The following is a 14,213-nucleotide window of genomic DNA, read 5'->3' on the forward strand; positions in this document are numbered from 1 at the left end:
AGAAAGAAGATTGGTTGTCTATCCCTTTTAAAAGGTATCTGCAAGCAAAAATGAAATGCCTCTACCACTCACTTGGAATGAAATGCAGTTTAACACCACATACAACATCTGTGTTGACTTTTGGGGGAAGTGGTGCCATCATGGCTAGCACAGCTTTTCTGAATCTGAATAGTACTAGGAATCCTGATACACAAAGGTGGAGACACTTCAGCCCAGCTGGCACAACAATTAAGTGATAACAGTGTCTTTCACTGCGCCTGAATTGGACAGTGATGTGACACTATTCATCTGCTCTCTCTTAAAAAAAAAAAAACACAACACAAAAAAACACAAACTAAACCATTCCCCCACTTTGTTGAACCCCTGACAGCATGTGCCTGTGTATTAATTGCATATGTTAAAATAAGAATATGACTTTGGTGTCTAAGCCATTGGAGGCTGAGGCTCTGGCTGAGAATTGCGCTGGATTCATTGAGGCTCTTGTGATTGCCAAGGGAGCCAGAGTTAAACTCTGGAACTTGGGGTTCATAGCTGGTGTCATCCTCTGTCAGCATGGCTGCTGGAAAATGACTGGTGAATCTGGACTGAGCTGGTTTAAAAAAAAAAAATGCTGTGGGGAGTCCCTGAGGCCTGCAGAGAAACCGTTCATGTTTAATGTACTTTTTCCTGTCATACAGTTAAACTAGCAGAGTGCTTAAATGCCTCACAATGATGAAAGACTGCTGTGGAGCTGTTAAGGTTCAATTTTGAGGGAAACAGAAATAATTTGGCAAAGTGAGAAATATTTAATAGCTGTGGCAAATATCTAATGTGGAGCACATTTATGCTGTCACAGATTCTTTACTGACCCGTCCAGAAATGCGATAGATCCTCTGCCAGGAAGACCTTTATCCCTCTAAAGTTTTCTGGGAATTTTTTGATATAATGAATTTGGAATAAATAAGGGAATATATTTAAACAGATAAACTGATCCTAAGTAGATTAAATTACCCAGATAGTAAAACTGTAATTTGAGTTGTAGTGGGTGATACATTAGGAAATATTAGCTGTGCATATTATGATAGTTTGAAGTTTGTTTCTATTTGTATTACTGGAGTATCTTAAAAAGCTTGACTGCTGTTTAGAAGACTTGGGTGTTGATGGTTTTTTTTGTTAATCTCGCTGCTGTACACCCTATTCTACCTGCCTGACAAGAAAGAAATGTTCAGTCCATTTTGCCTTGGCATTCCAAACTGAATTCTTAGGTCTCTCTTCTGGCTATAGTGTATGACAAAAGCACAAATAATACCTGATGTTTTATTCAGAGCTTTAGCTTAGTAGGTCTATAAGCAAGTTGTTATTTTTCCCTGGTTCTTTAAAGTTTTTCTCTGTCTCTCTTGTACATGTCTTCTAAGCTGTATAATCATTATTTCCAAAGGCTGATTGTAATACTTATTTCACCACTCTCTGCACTCACCTCAGACATTTGGCGTTGGCAACAGGCCAAGGGAGCTGAAGGGGATTGCAAGCAGCACCAAAAGAGCAGAGGGAAACCTAGGAACTGCATTCAGGCTTCCAGAGTTTTTGGTCTAGGTCTCTGATTGATGTGAAAAGTACTTTTGATGATATTTCTGTGAACCCTAAAGCAAGAAGATTTTTGTTTTTTTCACTTTTTATTAAATTTAGGCATTCCTTCTGCATTGACTTCCAGCAAGACTTGTGGCTCACATGTATCAATTATATGTTTAACTCTCATATAAGAAAGAGGTACCCAGAATTGCAGAGTGAAAATCATTCAGCACAATTACTGTCTTTACTTGTTAGATAACCACCATGCTTATTTCTTATACTTATTTCCATGTAGTCTTTATTTAAATAATATGATATCTTCAGAGTCTTTCCCTTTCATCCTTATAATGCACTTTAACACTTTGATGTTGTCTGTCTCTTCAGGGATGATTCTGTCCCAGAGGATAATATTTGGAGGGGTATCCTCTCTGTGATTTTCTTCTTTCTAATCATCAGTGTTCTAGCTTTTCCTAATGGTGAGTAAGGTTTATACTGCTTATACTTCACTTTGTAACATGTGAATGCCTCTTAATTGCCACTATATTTATTTTTAAGTACCACTTCTGAATGTTTTTTCTTTACCCTTTTAAATTATTTTAACGAACAGTCTAAAAATGGGTTGCAGTCATACTGAGTGCAGATAACGGTAAAATGCAAGTTATTTATAGCTTGTCTGTATCTAACGAGGAAGTCAGGTTTTCAGAATCAGTGTCTCTGTTTGCAGGTGCACAGTCGCAGCTCAGATTGCTAAGTAGTGGTGCTGCCAGATCCTTAAATAATATTTAAAAGGAGTCTGCCTCAGTGTGTTTCAACAGAAGCCTCATTCTACAAACTCTCAGCAATATAACACCTTACGTACATCACCTTCTCGAAGGCTAGTAATAGTTAGGGATGGTCAATGTCATGCAACAGTGTAAAACCACATTTGCTGAATAGGAATTTGAGTTGGACAGAAGTTTTGGGAGTTGCGTGAGGAGCAGAAAGTGCAAAAAGTAAAATGTGTAAAAGCCCTTGTGTGGCACTTAATTCTGTGGAGGAAATGCTGTCTTCTTGTTAGCTTTTGATTTTTATGGGGTTTTAAAAAATTATTTTTTTATTTTTAATTTTTAGTTATTACTGTTGACAAGAGCATAATTCTTGGGTCAAGTCTGAACTGTCTCAGGATTGGCACTGTTCAGGAGAAAACAGTGATTGTGCTCAGGGCAGCATGGTAGTTCAGAGTTGGGAATGTATTTTTCTCATATTTAAAAAATCATTACTCCCTATTTTTCCCTGAAAAACTGAGTGTCTGAGGAAAAGGAGCTTTATGCATATGGTGTTTGAAAAAGCAGTCCATGGTGTATGCTGAAAATATTTTGTCAGCTACATCTTGTTACCTAAATGTATGATTCATGTTCAGAGGTTTTCCAGTTTCACTTCTGTGCTTTTCACATTAAATGAGAGGTTTTTAATCCAATAGTCAGTTTAATCACTGGCTCTAAAGTAAATAATGTTGACATTGGTAAAGAGTATAGATATCTTACATATTTTCAAATATATAATACTCAGTTTGAAGGTTTTAGGAGGCCTGTTTACTAACATTTCGTGGTCATCTGAAGGCTAAGCACCGTGTTTCTTTGCTAACACACAGAAATTTGACTTTATAGCTTCAGTGGGAGCAAGCCAAGTGTGAGCTGTTGTCTAGAACCAGATCAAGAGATCCTCAAGTGACACCTGAGATACAGTGTCTGCTGAACAAATAGCATATTACTCTTCTGGGGAAAACTCCATTAAAATAATTGAAAATTTTGTCTACATACTGCTAACTGGCAGTCTGTTTTTTCCTCTCTGAAATCTGATGTTACCTTTATTTTTTTTTAACACAGAACCCCAACATTCAGGTATTTTACATAGTTTGATAGAAAATTGATCTGTAGTCATGCCAAATTCTCATGAGATACACTGAAATATAGATGACATGGTTCTTATTGATGTGTTTTCTAATAAGCTTTTTGTTTACTGTCTGCAGGACCCTTTACACGTCCCCACCCTGCAATATGGAGAATGGTTTTTGGTAAGTTTAAGTTGTGTTTCTGACTTTTTTCAGTGTCTCTTCAGGACTGGCTGTTTTAACTTTCAGAAGAATGGAATTGTCATTAAACATAATAGTGCATCAAACTTGTTTGAGTGTCCCTTCCCTCTCAGTTCTCAACAGTTGTTTGCAATCTGTTCTTAATTATGTTGGGAATGTCATTGTAGTTACTCTGTGTCAGGACATTGTAAATTTAAGCACCAGAAAGGGATAATTCATTCTGATACTCTGTTAAAATCCTGTTTTGTCTTTGTGCTTCCTAATCTGCTTCCCCTACACCCTTCCAACTGCTGTCTCTTCCCACCCCAAAAAGGTTTTGGTTTTTTTATAGCTACCATGTATACTCTTTTAAGTAAATCTAATTTAGTAGGGTGCTTCTTTTCATTATTGGCAAAATATGCTATCCCTTTTTATGTTTATTAAATTGTATCATTGTATAGCTTAGCATACATTTATTAATATTCTTAACACATATATTCATATTCTTTACTTATAGTGTCAGCAAAAATATCTGTAAATATTGGTTGCATTCATAGTTTGGAAAACAATTCTAATGACTAAGCAGTTTACTGAGTGAAATCCTACTTCTTAGACATCTGAATTACATGGCAAAACCATTAGGAATTTTATTTTGAAATAATTCAGGGTTCACAGATCATATCCTAAATTTCAAGCACATTTGCAAAGACTTAGGCACATTTGATTTAAAAGCTGATGTGTTTCTTTTTGAGGGGACTGAGTGTTTCTCCATGCAGCCGCCTTATATAGCTAAAAATACGTTGCCTCCCAAAGTAGCTGATTACTCATCTGTTGACATTGAGAAGATACTGCTGATTAGATAGTAATTGTTAAAGAATCCTGCTCCTTGTGAAGTTTAGGAAACACACGTCCTACTGCTCATTTCTGGTTTCAGCAAATGTAAATTAAAGGTCATTCTCAATGTTAATACTATCTGAGCTTGCCTCCCTGTACTGGAAAAGGCTGCATGTGAAATCAAGAGCAGCATTTTTCCTTGTGTAATTCTGCTGCTTCTGGCATGGCTGTTTAGCCATGCTTGATGTCTCAGACCTCTTCAATAGATGAAAGGCCGGAGTAGTGTGTTCTCAACATTTCAGGATGCACCCTTGCCTACAGGCTGTTTCTTTTAGTATTTTGTCATCTGTTTACCTGAGGTGATTTTAGGAGGCATTGCAGAGGACAGTGTATGTACTTTCTGTTCATGTGTGTGTACTTGAATGGAAATTGCTCTCTAGCATACACTGGGGATTAATAACATGTGAGTTCTGTTTATAGTTTAAAATATCTTTTTTGGAATTGCTGTATTTTATTTTGGATGATTGATAGATACTAAGTTTATTCCCATTAATCTTTCTGCCTTCCGTGACATTGCTGCAGGACACAAGTAAGTTTGAGTGCTAGACTATGGAAATGGTGTTAGTATTTATATGCCTCTTCCAAACATCATCTTAGACATCTGTGAACTTGTGAATTATGTAAAGATATGCCCACAACAGCAGCTTTATCTACCCACAGAGCTACACGTAGGACTCTTAAGTTCTTAAAATTTTTTATTTAAAAAAAAAATCATATTCAGACACTGGGAGGGGAAAGGCAGTAGACCCAAATGCAGTAGTGTATCATAATTTATAATGGTGTGAAAACAAATAATAATAATAATCTTTATCTTTAAAAGCTTCAAACAGCAAATATTCCAGCTCACAAAAGCAACTCAAGCATGCATTAGTTTGTAATTACTCTGTACTGCCAGCATATCTCAGAATTGCTAGGTGGGATTATTAAATTGAAGGGACAGAGCTAATCCAGTCCTGGCGTCCTAGTGGATCTCTTACTAAAGAGCTTCCTGATCACAGCCTTGTACTACTCACATCTAAACTGATTAGACTGATTCCATTTTGATTGGGTTCATGCAGTCAAGCACATAGTCACTTGAAATAGGAAGTGATAGGGAGGGCTGAGTGCACAGAGATTGCCATCTGACTTGTGTCTCTTAAGCTGTTTTGCATGTAGCCACTGTATGTAGAAAACTCATTTGTGCAAACTGGACATGTATAGAGCAACAGTTTGAAAGCAGCTTTTTCGACTCTCTGTGTCCCAAGGAGTTTTGTGAGTGAACATGATTTTAAAGCTGAGTCTTTTTGCAGGTCTCAGTGTGCTCTATTTTCTGTTCCTGGTGTTCGTGCTCTTCCTTAACTTTGAGCAGGTAAAAGCTGTGATGTACTGGCTGGATCCTAATCTTCGATATGCCACAAGGGAAGCAGATATTATGGTATGTATCCATGGCACTTTACTGGACAATTTGGATACTTCAGGCATGGTTTACATGAGTGGGAAGGAATACATCTAAATTTGCTGGCATGAGGTCTGCAAGTTTGTGCCTATACCTGACAGACTCAACAAACCTTTTGTGTCAAGTGCTGTTTCTTTAAATTGAAAAAAAACTGGTGTGAAAAACAGTCTTCCCTGTATTTATTGCTAATACAAATGTTCAGGTGAGTGTGAAGTTGGGATTGTGAAAAATGGGGTGTCTTTGGATTCCTTTAAATAATAGATAGGAGACTGAATACTGAAAATAGTCATAGCAAGGTAGTATCTGAATGAGGTGTATGTGGTATGTGTCCCCCAGATCAGTTTTCTTGATGCCACGATGCTGCCCTCAAAGAACTGTGGTCTTGCCTTATTGATCTGAGCTTAATGCAGGACTGGCATGCTACTGAGTATGTGGAAAACCAGATATAGCAACTGCAGGGCTCTGCTGGATTCCAGTCACCAAGCTAAGTACTGATGCTGTTACCAGTGGGAAATGACTTCTGTAGACCATCATTTGGAGTTGCATGGAAAGCCAGGCTTGTTCTTCTGCCTGGTGAGCAGCTTGCTAAGACTTTTCAATACAGATAATATTCCCCCTCAGTTGAGGACAGTGGCACAAGGAGTTGAAACAGTAAAAGGAGGCCAGGAAAAAGTGTGTGAGGTATGTTGGAAGGCAGGCAAGAGAGGATGTGATCAGTTGAGCACCAAGCAGAAGAAGATTACTGCATGGAGAAACAAGAGCTACCAGTCTTGTCCTCTTCACTATCCCATCACATTACTGCCCACCAGCCAACTGGCACACTTCCTTGCCCTTGGGTTTGTGCATTAGCACACCATGCTTACCTGTCATATGGTAGGTGCTGGTGTTCGACTCATGCCTCAGGAGTAAGGAAATACACTGATTGCCTTTGGCAAATAGCAATTTACTGCTTATGCAAACTACTGCACAGCACCTAATGGGCAGCGGCTGCAGACTCCTGCTCTGAGGCACGTAAGAGGGAATGGAAATCTTTACAGTGCAATAAGCTTACTTTAGTTGATTGATAGTGAGGGCTGCACACAGGCTCCTTGCTGGGAAAGCTGGATGCTTCGGATGTTGCACCTCAGCTGATCAGCAGCACGTGTTGTGCAGCTCCAGCAGCCACAGTGGGTCTGTGACTTGCTGCTCTGCAAGAGACCCGTGGTAGTGAGGCATGAGCAGTCTGCTGTGAGGGTGGTGGGAGGACACATTGCTAAATAGAGCATGAGCTTGGAGGTTAGTAATGTTGCTGAGCAACAAAAGGGAGCTGAGACAAGGAGTCTGTTGATAAGACAGATTCACCTGCCTCTCCTGTCATTTAAGTTAGAAATAAATAGATTCAAGTCAGGGGAGGAGTAGTGTTACTACTGGCACAGACCACAGTACAGCAGATTCCCTGACTCTTAACAGTCAGCAGAAACTTACTGTGTACTACTTAGTGATCTTGATACTGTTGCTTAAGGTTGGATTAAATTTTTGAGCTGCAACTATAATGAGGGCTGCACGGGTCTCTTGCACGGGACTGGCAAAATTGTTTGAGTATAAAAGAAAATGGAACATATTTCACTGTCTGACTGGCAGAGCTGCAGCTGTAAAAATTAAAGGGGGGAAGGGGAGCCCCAGTAAAAATAGGAGCAAGAAAAGCAAGTGCCCTGTAAAAAAGCTTATTTTTTGAGTAATCTCATTGTATTCACATAGAATTTCAGATATCATGGTGTAACAAGGAGCCTGAATTCAGTGCTTCTTGTGCTGGCAAATGAGCCAGTTTCAGATCTCTTTGGGTACGTGCACTAAAGCTGCAGCTTTGCCATCCTTAGAACAGGTGGTGCACCTTTCTCTGAATGACCAACAGCAACACTGGCATGTTTGAGAAGCGATACCATGCTTTCACTTCAGGGAGCACCAGCAGTAGGGGTTACTTACAGTTTTGTAGTGGGACTTACCTTCCTCCTAATAGAAGTATTTGTGTGAAACTGTGTATTCTTCTCTTTGTGGAGACCAGGTTTTAAATCTTTCTCTGCCAGCTTTCAGCTTCTTTGTGGCTTACTTGTGCAGGATTAGCAGTAGTACTGGCCTGAAAGGTAATCCACATTCATCAACATTGAGCAATGTTGTGTTGTCGCCTGCAGGTGGCAATGTGTGTTTTAGGAGGGTTGGAGAGCAGAGATTTTTTTTTTAAATGTGTATTTCCAGTTGGGAATAGTTCAGTTTGTGCCCAGTGGTGAGAGAGAACTCCACAGATGCAGCCTCCAGATGTCATACAGATTTTTATTTTTTTTTTTAGTTGTGCAGTGATTTCTAGCACTCGCTGTACATGATGAGAGAACACATTTCCTTTATTACTGATGACTGGAGTATTAAATAATATTCTTAAGGAATCTACCACTCATCTGTGATGGAACAGTTGCAAGTTCCCTTTGTTGTTTTTTTGTTTTGATTGTTGGTTTGTTTTTTTCCTTTTTAATTCAGCCCTGTGGCTGCATTTTTTCCATATGATTTTTTTTCTGGGAAAATTCTGGGGAGAAATAAGACACCAAAGATACTCAAATGAACACTGAGATGAGTAACATGACATCACAAACTAGAGAGGATTAGCCATTGGTGAGCCACATCTGAACACCAGACAGCATGAAAATGGGGAAAGGTGGTTATTTCAGATCAAGACCCTAGATAAAAGCAAATAACTATTTTCTGGAGTATTGTTTGCTGGTTTTATTATTATTGATGTTGTTTCTGCTGTTCCTCTATCATGTTAAGAAATACTGTACTGTGATGACACTGACTCTTAGAATGGAAAGTTTTCCTGCAGAGTCTAGAAGGACAGGAAAGCAGAATAATGCATATTTTAATATCCTTATAATTTTGGGCTTGTACTGGATAAAAAGAAGGTTCTTCATTATAGTGTTTCTGAAGTTCATTGAGGTTTTTTTGTTGGTTGGTTTGTTTGTTTTTCCCATTAACAGGAGTATGCTGTGAACTGTCATGTTATCACATGGGAGAGAATCCTCAGCCACTTTGATATATTTGCTTTTGGGCATTTCTGGGGCTGGGCTATGAAGGCTTTACTGATCCGCAGCTACGGGCTGTGCTGGACCATTAGCATCACCTGGGAGCTCACTGAGGTAGGCCACCCATTTAGCTTAGTTATAAGCAAATGTGTAAGACCTAAGTTGTTCCTGTGGGAAAGTGTGAATTTTACTAGAAGGGTGACGCAGTAGTTCTCAGTATAGCTTTACATTTTAAGCCTTGTAAACCAAATGCTGAGCAATTGGTGCAGCTGCATTAGTGGACAACAGCAAGCTGGGGTTTAGGTTAAGTGTCTTACTAATACTTGAACAGGAGAGAAGTCAAGGCCAACCTGTCAGTGCCATCCATACTTTGGTTTTCTGCTGTTACGGTCATGGACACTCATGCTATGTCAGATGTTGACTAATATTCCCAGATTGAGACAGATTTTCCTTTTTCACTTTGCAATAACTGTGATCTACTGTCATGATTTCCTTAACCTCAAACACAAGAGTATTACACATTGTGTATAGTCGTGCATACTGTACAGTGAAATATAGCAGAGGGATCCCTAAGGAGGGTGTGAAGACCCATGAGGAGAAGTCTACATGGACTGGCAAGACACCATTCATTCAGTGTGGTGTTTTCTGTCATGAGGCCTGAGTGCATAGCCAGTTCTTTTGTCAAATTGTGCCCCACAAGCCTAGTTTATTCATGCTCACTTACATAAAAATGTTTTTTTTACTAGACCTGTATCTGAGCTAGTTCACATGCACTGCTCTGTGGTTTGGAGGATCACTGACTTATTTTTGTTATTCAGCTTTACCACAGTTCTCCCAAGAACTCACTTAAGTCATTTGACTGTTGACACTTCCAAATCCCATTTTGGCAAAAAAAAAAATAGTCTGATAGTTTGGGTGATTGAGTCAGATAACTCTTGGTTGGACTGCTGGTCCCTAGCGTTAGATCTATTTTAAGAATTCAAGCTGAGTAATTGCTACTCTAAATATTTTCATTTGCATGTAACCTAGAGCATGATTATTAGAAGATGTCACCTAAAATCCAGTTTAATTTCCTTATATGGTTGGATTGGACAATTCAGATAAAAGAAAGAAAAATCTATTTTTTTATCAGCTTTTGGGACAGCATAGCTTAACCAGTCACACTGTAAGTACTAAGTGTAGATGTAAACACCTGAATTTAGTCTTTAAAATCATAGTTTTCTTTAGAGCTTGCTGTCTTGAGAATGCTCAGCTCATCTGACAAGGCATTTATAATTCAGAAACACAGATAGGGATTTAGTTGTCTAAAATTAAACTTCTGGGTTTGAAAATACTGGTGCCATGAGTTCCTTTTCAAAACATGTTTTTGTTCTGTGGCACTGAAGTATATGCTGTTTTTTAAGCTATTCTGAAACTGCTTAAGTTTCACAAGCTTCCATCCACAAGAAAAAACAACACAACTTTGCTAGTTACTGTAGTAATTTTTTCCCTCTGGAAAAGAATAAATTAGGATTTGTTTCACACACTCTTACGATTCAGTTGATCATCACAAAACCATCATCTTCAATTTGACACCATATGGGGTGTCTAGTATTCCCTGTTGTTGAAAGGCATATTATTGGAACAGACAATGTGTTGGGTAAGGTTCAACATATACAGAGGTTATCACCACTCAAATGGATTTTTAATGAATTCAGGAGAGTCATTAGAAACCTACAGAAGTTATCAGGGCAGTTATGTAGGGATTTAGCTGTACATCTCTTGTTAGCATTAATGAATTTTGACTGGCTCTGTGTTCTGAAATGGAACACTTGGCTTATGCTCCTTACTATCAGGTTAAAGTTGGGATGCAGGCAGCCCTTGGTCTCTCATTCTGAGAAAACAGCTAGTGCCTTAGAGAAGGTCTGGCTTACACCTGTGCTCTGTTTTTTGCTGTCTTACATGATTTTGGCTGGATTATTGCAGATTGAGATTAATAGCCTAGTGCCTCTTTCAGGTTAAATTAATTTAAAACATGAGAAGGAAACTGTTATCAGCATAATGGTCAACATTTTATAGCTTGGTCCTGAAGAGGAATTCAAGTTTTCTTTTCTACAAGTTGAAATTCCATTACACTTGCCAAAGCAAAACAAGTTGTTTTGATAATACTTTTGCAAGAGTTTTCAAAGGAGCTGTCAGTGTCAGTCCCTGTAATTTATTATAAATGGACCAGTATTCACTCTTGTTGTATATAGAAATCATTCTTGTTGCCCCTTTTCCCACATCTGATTTTTTCAATATTTTATTTATGCATTTGTTAACAAAAATTGCTTTCTTTCAAGATCATGCCAATAAACTTCCACAGGCACAGTGTATGTACATTAACTGATAAAAATTGAGCTATTTTTGTGGAGGTAAGAATCTTACTTAGTTTGTGATGTGTTTTGTTAAGCGTCTCCTTGACTGTATTCCAAAGGGACTGCTTAACACATGAGTGTCTTGATTTGCAGTCTACAGCTAACATTTCCAGTCCATTTTTTAGGTTGCTGTGATTTTTCTTGTAGAATAGAGAATTCAATTATTTTCTCTTAAAGGAGAATGAGATGCACTGAATCCATTTTTAGCTGTCAGTAAATTATGTTTGTATCTTGCCATTACTCTCACCACTTGTCTGTCTTCACTCTATCAAAAGTGTAAACTCACCAAATGTACCTGTAAATACATTTAATTGCCTTACCTAATACCTCACAGTGGTCTTCAGTGAAGTTCAGGATTCAAAGGGAACAGATTGTCTTGGGGGTGAAGGATTTGTTCAGTTTCCAGGGGAAATGTTTAGGGGACTGAATATGTTTTGATATATACAGATGGTGCCAGCTTTTCAGTCTGATGGCATTTTTTACAAATGCATCCATTCTACTTACTGAATCTTGTTACTGATTTAGAAGACGTACTTCTTTAATACTATTTAGCAAAAAGTAAAAAAAAAAAAAGTTTATCTACAATTTATTTTTAAAAGCACAGAACACCTCTTTCCTCCAAGAAATGTGGTGGTTTTGCTTCTTTCATGCATTTAGCATGCACCTATCAGGATCACAACCCTGGACTTCAGCAGGGCCAACTTTGGCCTCTTCAAGCAATTGTTAGAGGGAATCCCATGGGACATAGTACTAGATGGTAAAGGGGCTCAAAATAGTTGGTCAACATTCAAGGACCACTTCTTCCAAGCTGAGATTCTGAGCATCCCAGTGGGTAGGAGATCAAGAAAAGGAGCCAGGGACCTGCACGGTTAAACAAGGAACTTCTGGGCAAACTCAAGTGGAAAAAAAGAATCTCTAGATCATGGAAGGTAAGGGCTGGCCACTTGGGAGGAATACAGGACTGTTGTCAGAGGATGTAGGGAGACAACTAGGAAAGCTAAGACCTCCTTGAAACTAAACCTTGCTAGTGAGGTCAAAGACAATAGAAGGGGCTTCTTCAAATACATTGCAGATAGAACTAACACTAGAGGCAATACAGGCCCACTGCTGAATGAGGTGGATGCCCTGGTGACAGAGGATATAAAGAAGGCAGAGGTACTGAATGTCTCCTTTGCCTCTGTCTTTACTCCTGCAGACTCTCCTCAGGAGCCCCAGATCCCTGGAGCTCCAGAAAGTCCCAGAGGAAGTCAGGATGAAGGAGGAGTTTTCTTTGATAGTTGAGGATTGGGTTAGGGATCAGTTGAGCAATCTAGACATCCATAAATCGATGGGTCCGGATGGAATACACCTGTGGGTGCTGAGGGAGCTGGTGGAGGTCATTGCTAGGCCACTCTCCATCATCTTTGTTAAGTTGTGGGCAACAGGAGAAGTGCTTGAGGACTGGAGGATGGCAGATGTCACTCCAGTCTACAAAAAGGGCAAGGAGGAGGACCCGGGTAACTATAGACTGGTCAGCCTCACCTCCATCCCTGGAAAGGTGATGAAACAACTTGTTCTTGGCACTATCTCTAGCCATATCAAGGATGAGGGGGTCATTAAGAGCAGTCAACATGGTTTTACCAAAGGGAGATCATGTTTGACCAACTTTATAGCCTTCTATGAGGAAGTGACTAGGTGGATAGATGATGGTAGGGCAGTAGATGTGGTTTATCTTAATTTCAGTAAAGCATTTGACACTGTCTCCCACAGCATCCTTGTAGATTAATTGAGGAAGTGTGGTCTAGATGATCAGATAGTGAGATGGATTGTGAACTGGTTGAAAGGAAGAAGTCAGAGAGTTGTGATCAATGGGACAGAATCTTGTTGGAGGTCTGTGACTAGTGGAGTCCCTCAGGGGTCAGTACTGGGACTGGTACTATTCAATATTTTCATCATTGACCTGGATAAGGGAACAGAGTGTGCCCTCAGCAAAACACAAAACTGAGAGGAGTGGCTGACACACCAGAAGGCTGTGCTGCCATTCAGAGAGACCTAGACAGGCTGGAGAGTTGGGCAGGGAGGAACTTGATGAAATTCAACAAGGGCAAGTGTAGAGTCTTGCATCTGGGGAAGAACAACCCCATGTACCAGTACAGGTTGGGGGCTGACCTGCTGGAGAGCAGTGTAGGAGAAAGGGACCTGGGGGTCCTGGTGGACAGGAGGATGACCATGAGCCAGCAATGTGTCCTTGTAGCCAAGAAGGCCAATGGCATCCTGGGGTGCATTAGAAAGGATGTGGTTAGTAGATCAAGGGAGGTTCTCCTCCCCCTCTATTCTGCCATGAGGCTGCATCTGGAATATTGTGTCCAGTTCTGGGCCCCACAGTTCAAGAAGGACAGGGAACTGCTTGAAAGAGTCCAGCACAGAGCCACAAAGATGATTAAGGGAGTGGAACACGTCCCTTATGAGGAAAGGCTGAGGGAGCTGGTTCTCTTGAGCTTGGAGGAGACTGAGGGGCGACCTCATCAATGTCTACAAATATGTAAAGGGCGAGTGTCTGGAGGATGGAGCCAGGCTCTTCTCAGTGATGTCTAGTGATAGGACAAGGGGCAATGGGTGCAAACTGGAGCATAGGAGGTTCCATGTAAACATGCGAAAAAACTTCTTTCCTGTGAGAGTGACAGAGCTCTGGGACAGGCTGCCCAGAGAGGTTGTGGAGGCTCCTTCACTGGAGACAATCAAAACCTGCCTGGACGCCTCCCTGTGTGATGTACTCTAGGTGACCCTGCTCTGGCGGGGGGGTTGGACTAGATGATCTTTCGAGGTCCTTTCCAACCCCTAAGATTCAGTGATTCTGTGATTTG

The 14,213-nt window shown here is 40.0% G+C and overlaps 1 protein-coding gene across 7 annotated transcripts in view; it reads left to right on the forward strand.

The window, feature by feature from the left end:
* The window catches only part of PTDSS1 (phosphatidylserine synthase 1), a 34,246-nt gene that overhangs the window by 3,668 nt on the left and 16,365 nt on the right, over positions 1 to 14,213 (forward strand). For 6 of the 7 annotated variants that reach the window (XM_051611064.1, XM_051611061.1, XM_051611062.1 and 3 more), the window contains exons 2-5: positions 1,933 to 2,024; positions 3,557 to 3,601; positions 5,782 to 5,906; positions 8,930 to 9,088. In XM_051611064.1, coding sequence (XP_051467024.1) covers positions 1,933 to 2,024; positions 3,557 to 3,601; positions 5,782 to 5,906; positions 8,930 to 9,088 — 421 coding nt within the window. The remainder of the gene's footprint in view (positions 1 to 1,932; positions 2,025 to 3,556; positions 3,602 to 5,781; positions 5,907 to 8,929; positions 9,089 to 14,213) is intronic. The other variant, XM_051611067.1, reaches the window with a different exon arrangement.

Source organism: Apus apus, chromosome 2 (genome assembly GCF_020740795.1).
Source record: "Apus apus isolate bApuApu2 chromosome 2, bApuApu2.pri.cur, whole genome shotgun sequence".
In the NCBI taxonomy this organism is placed as follows: domain Eukaryota; kingdom Metazoa; phylum Chordata; class Aves; order Apodiformes; family Apodidae; genus Apus; species Apus apus.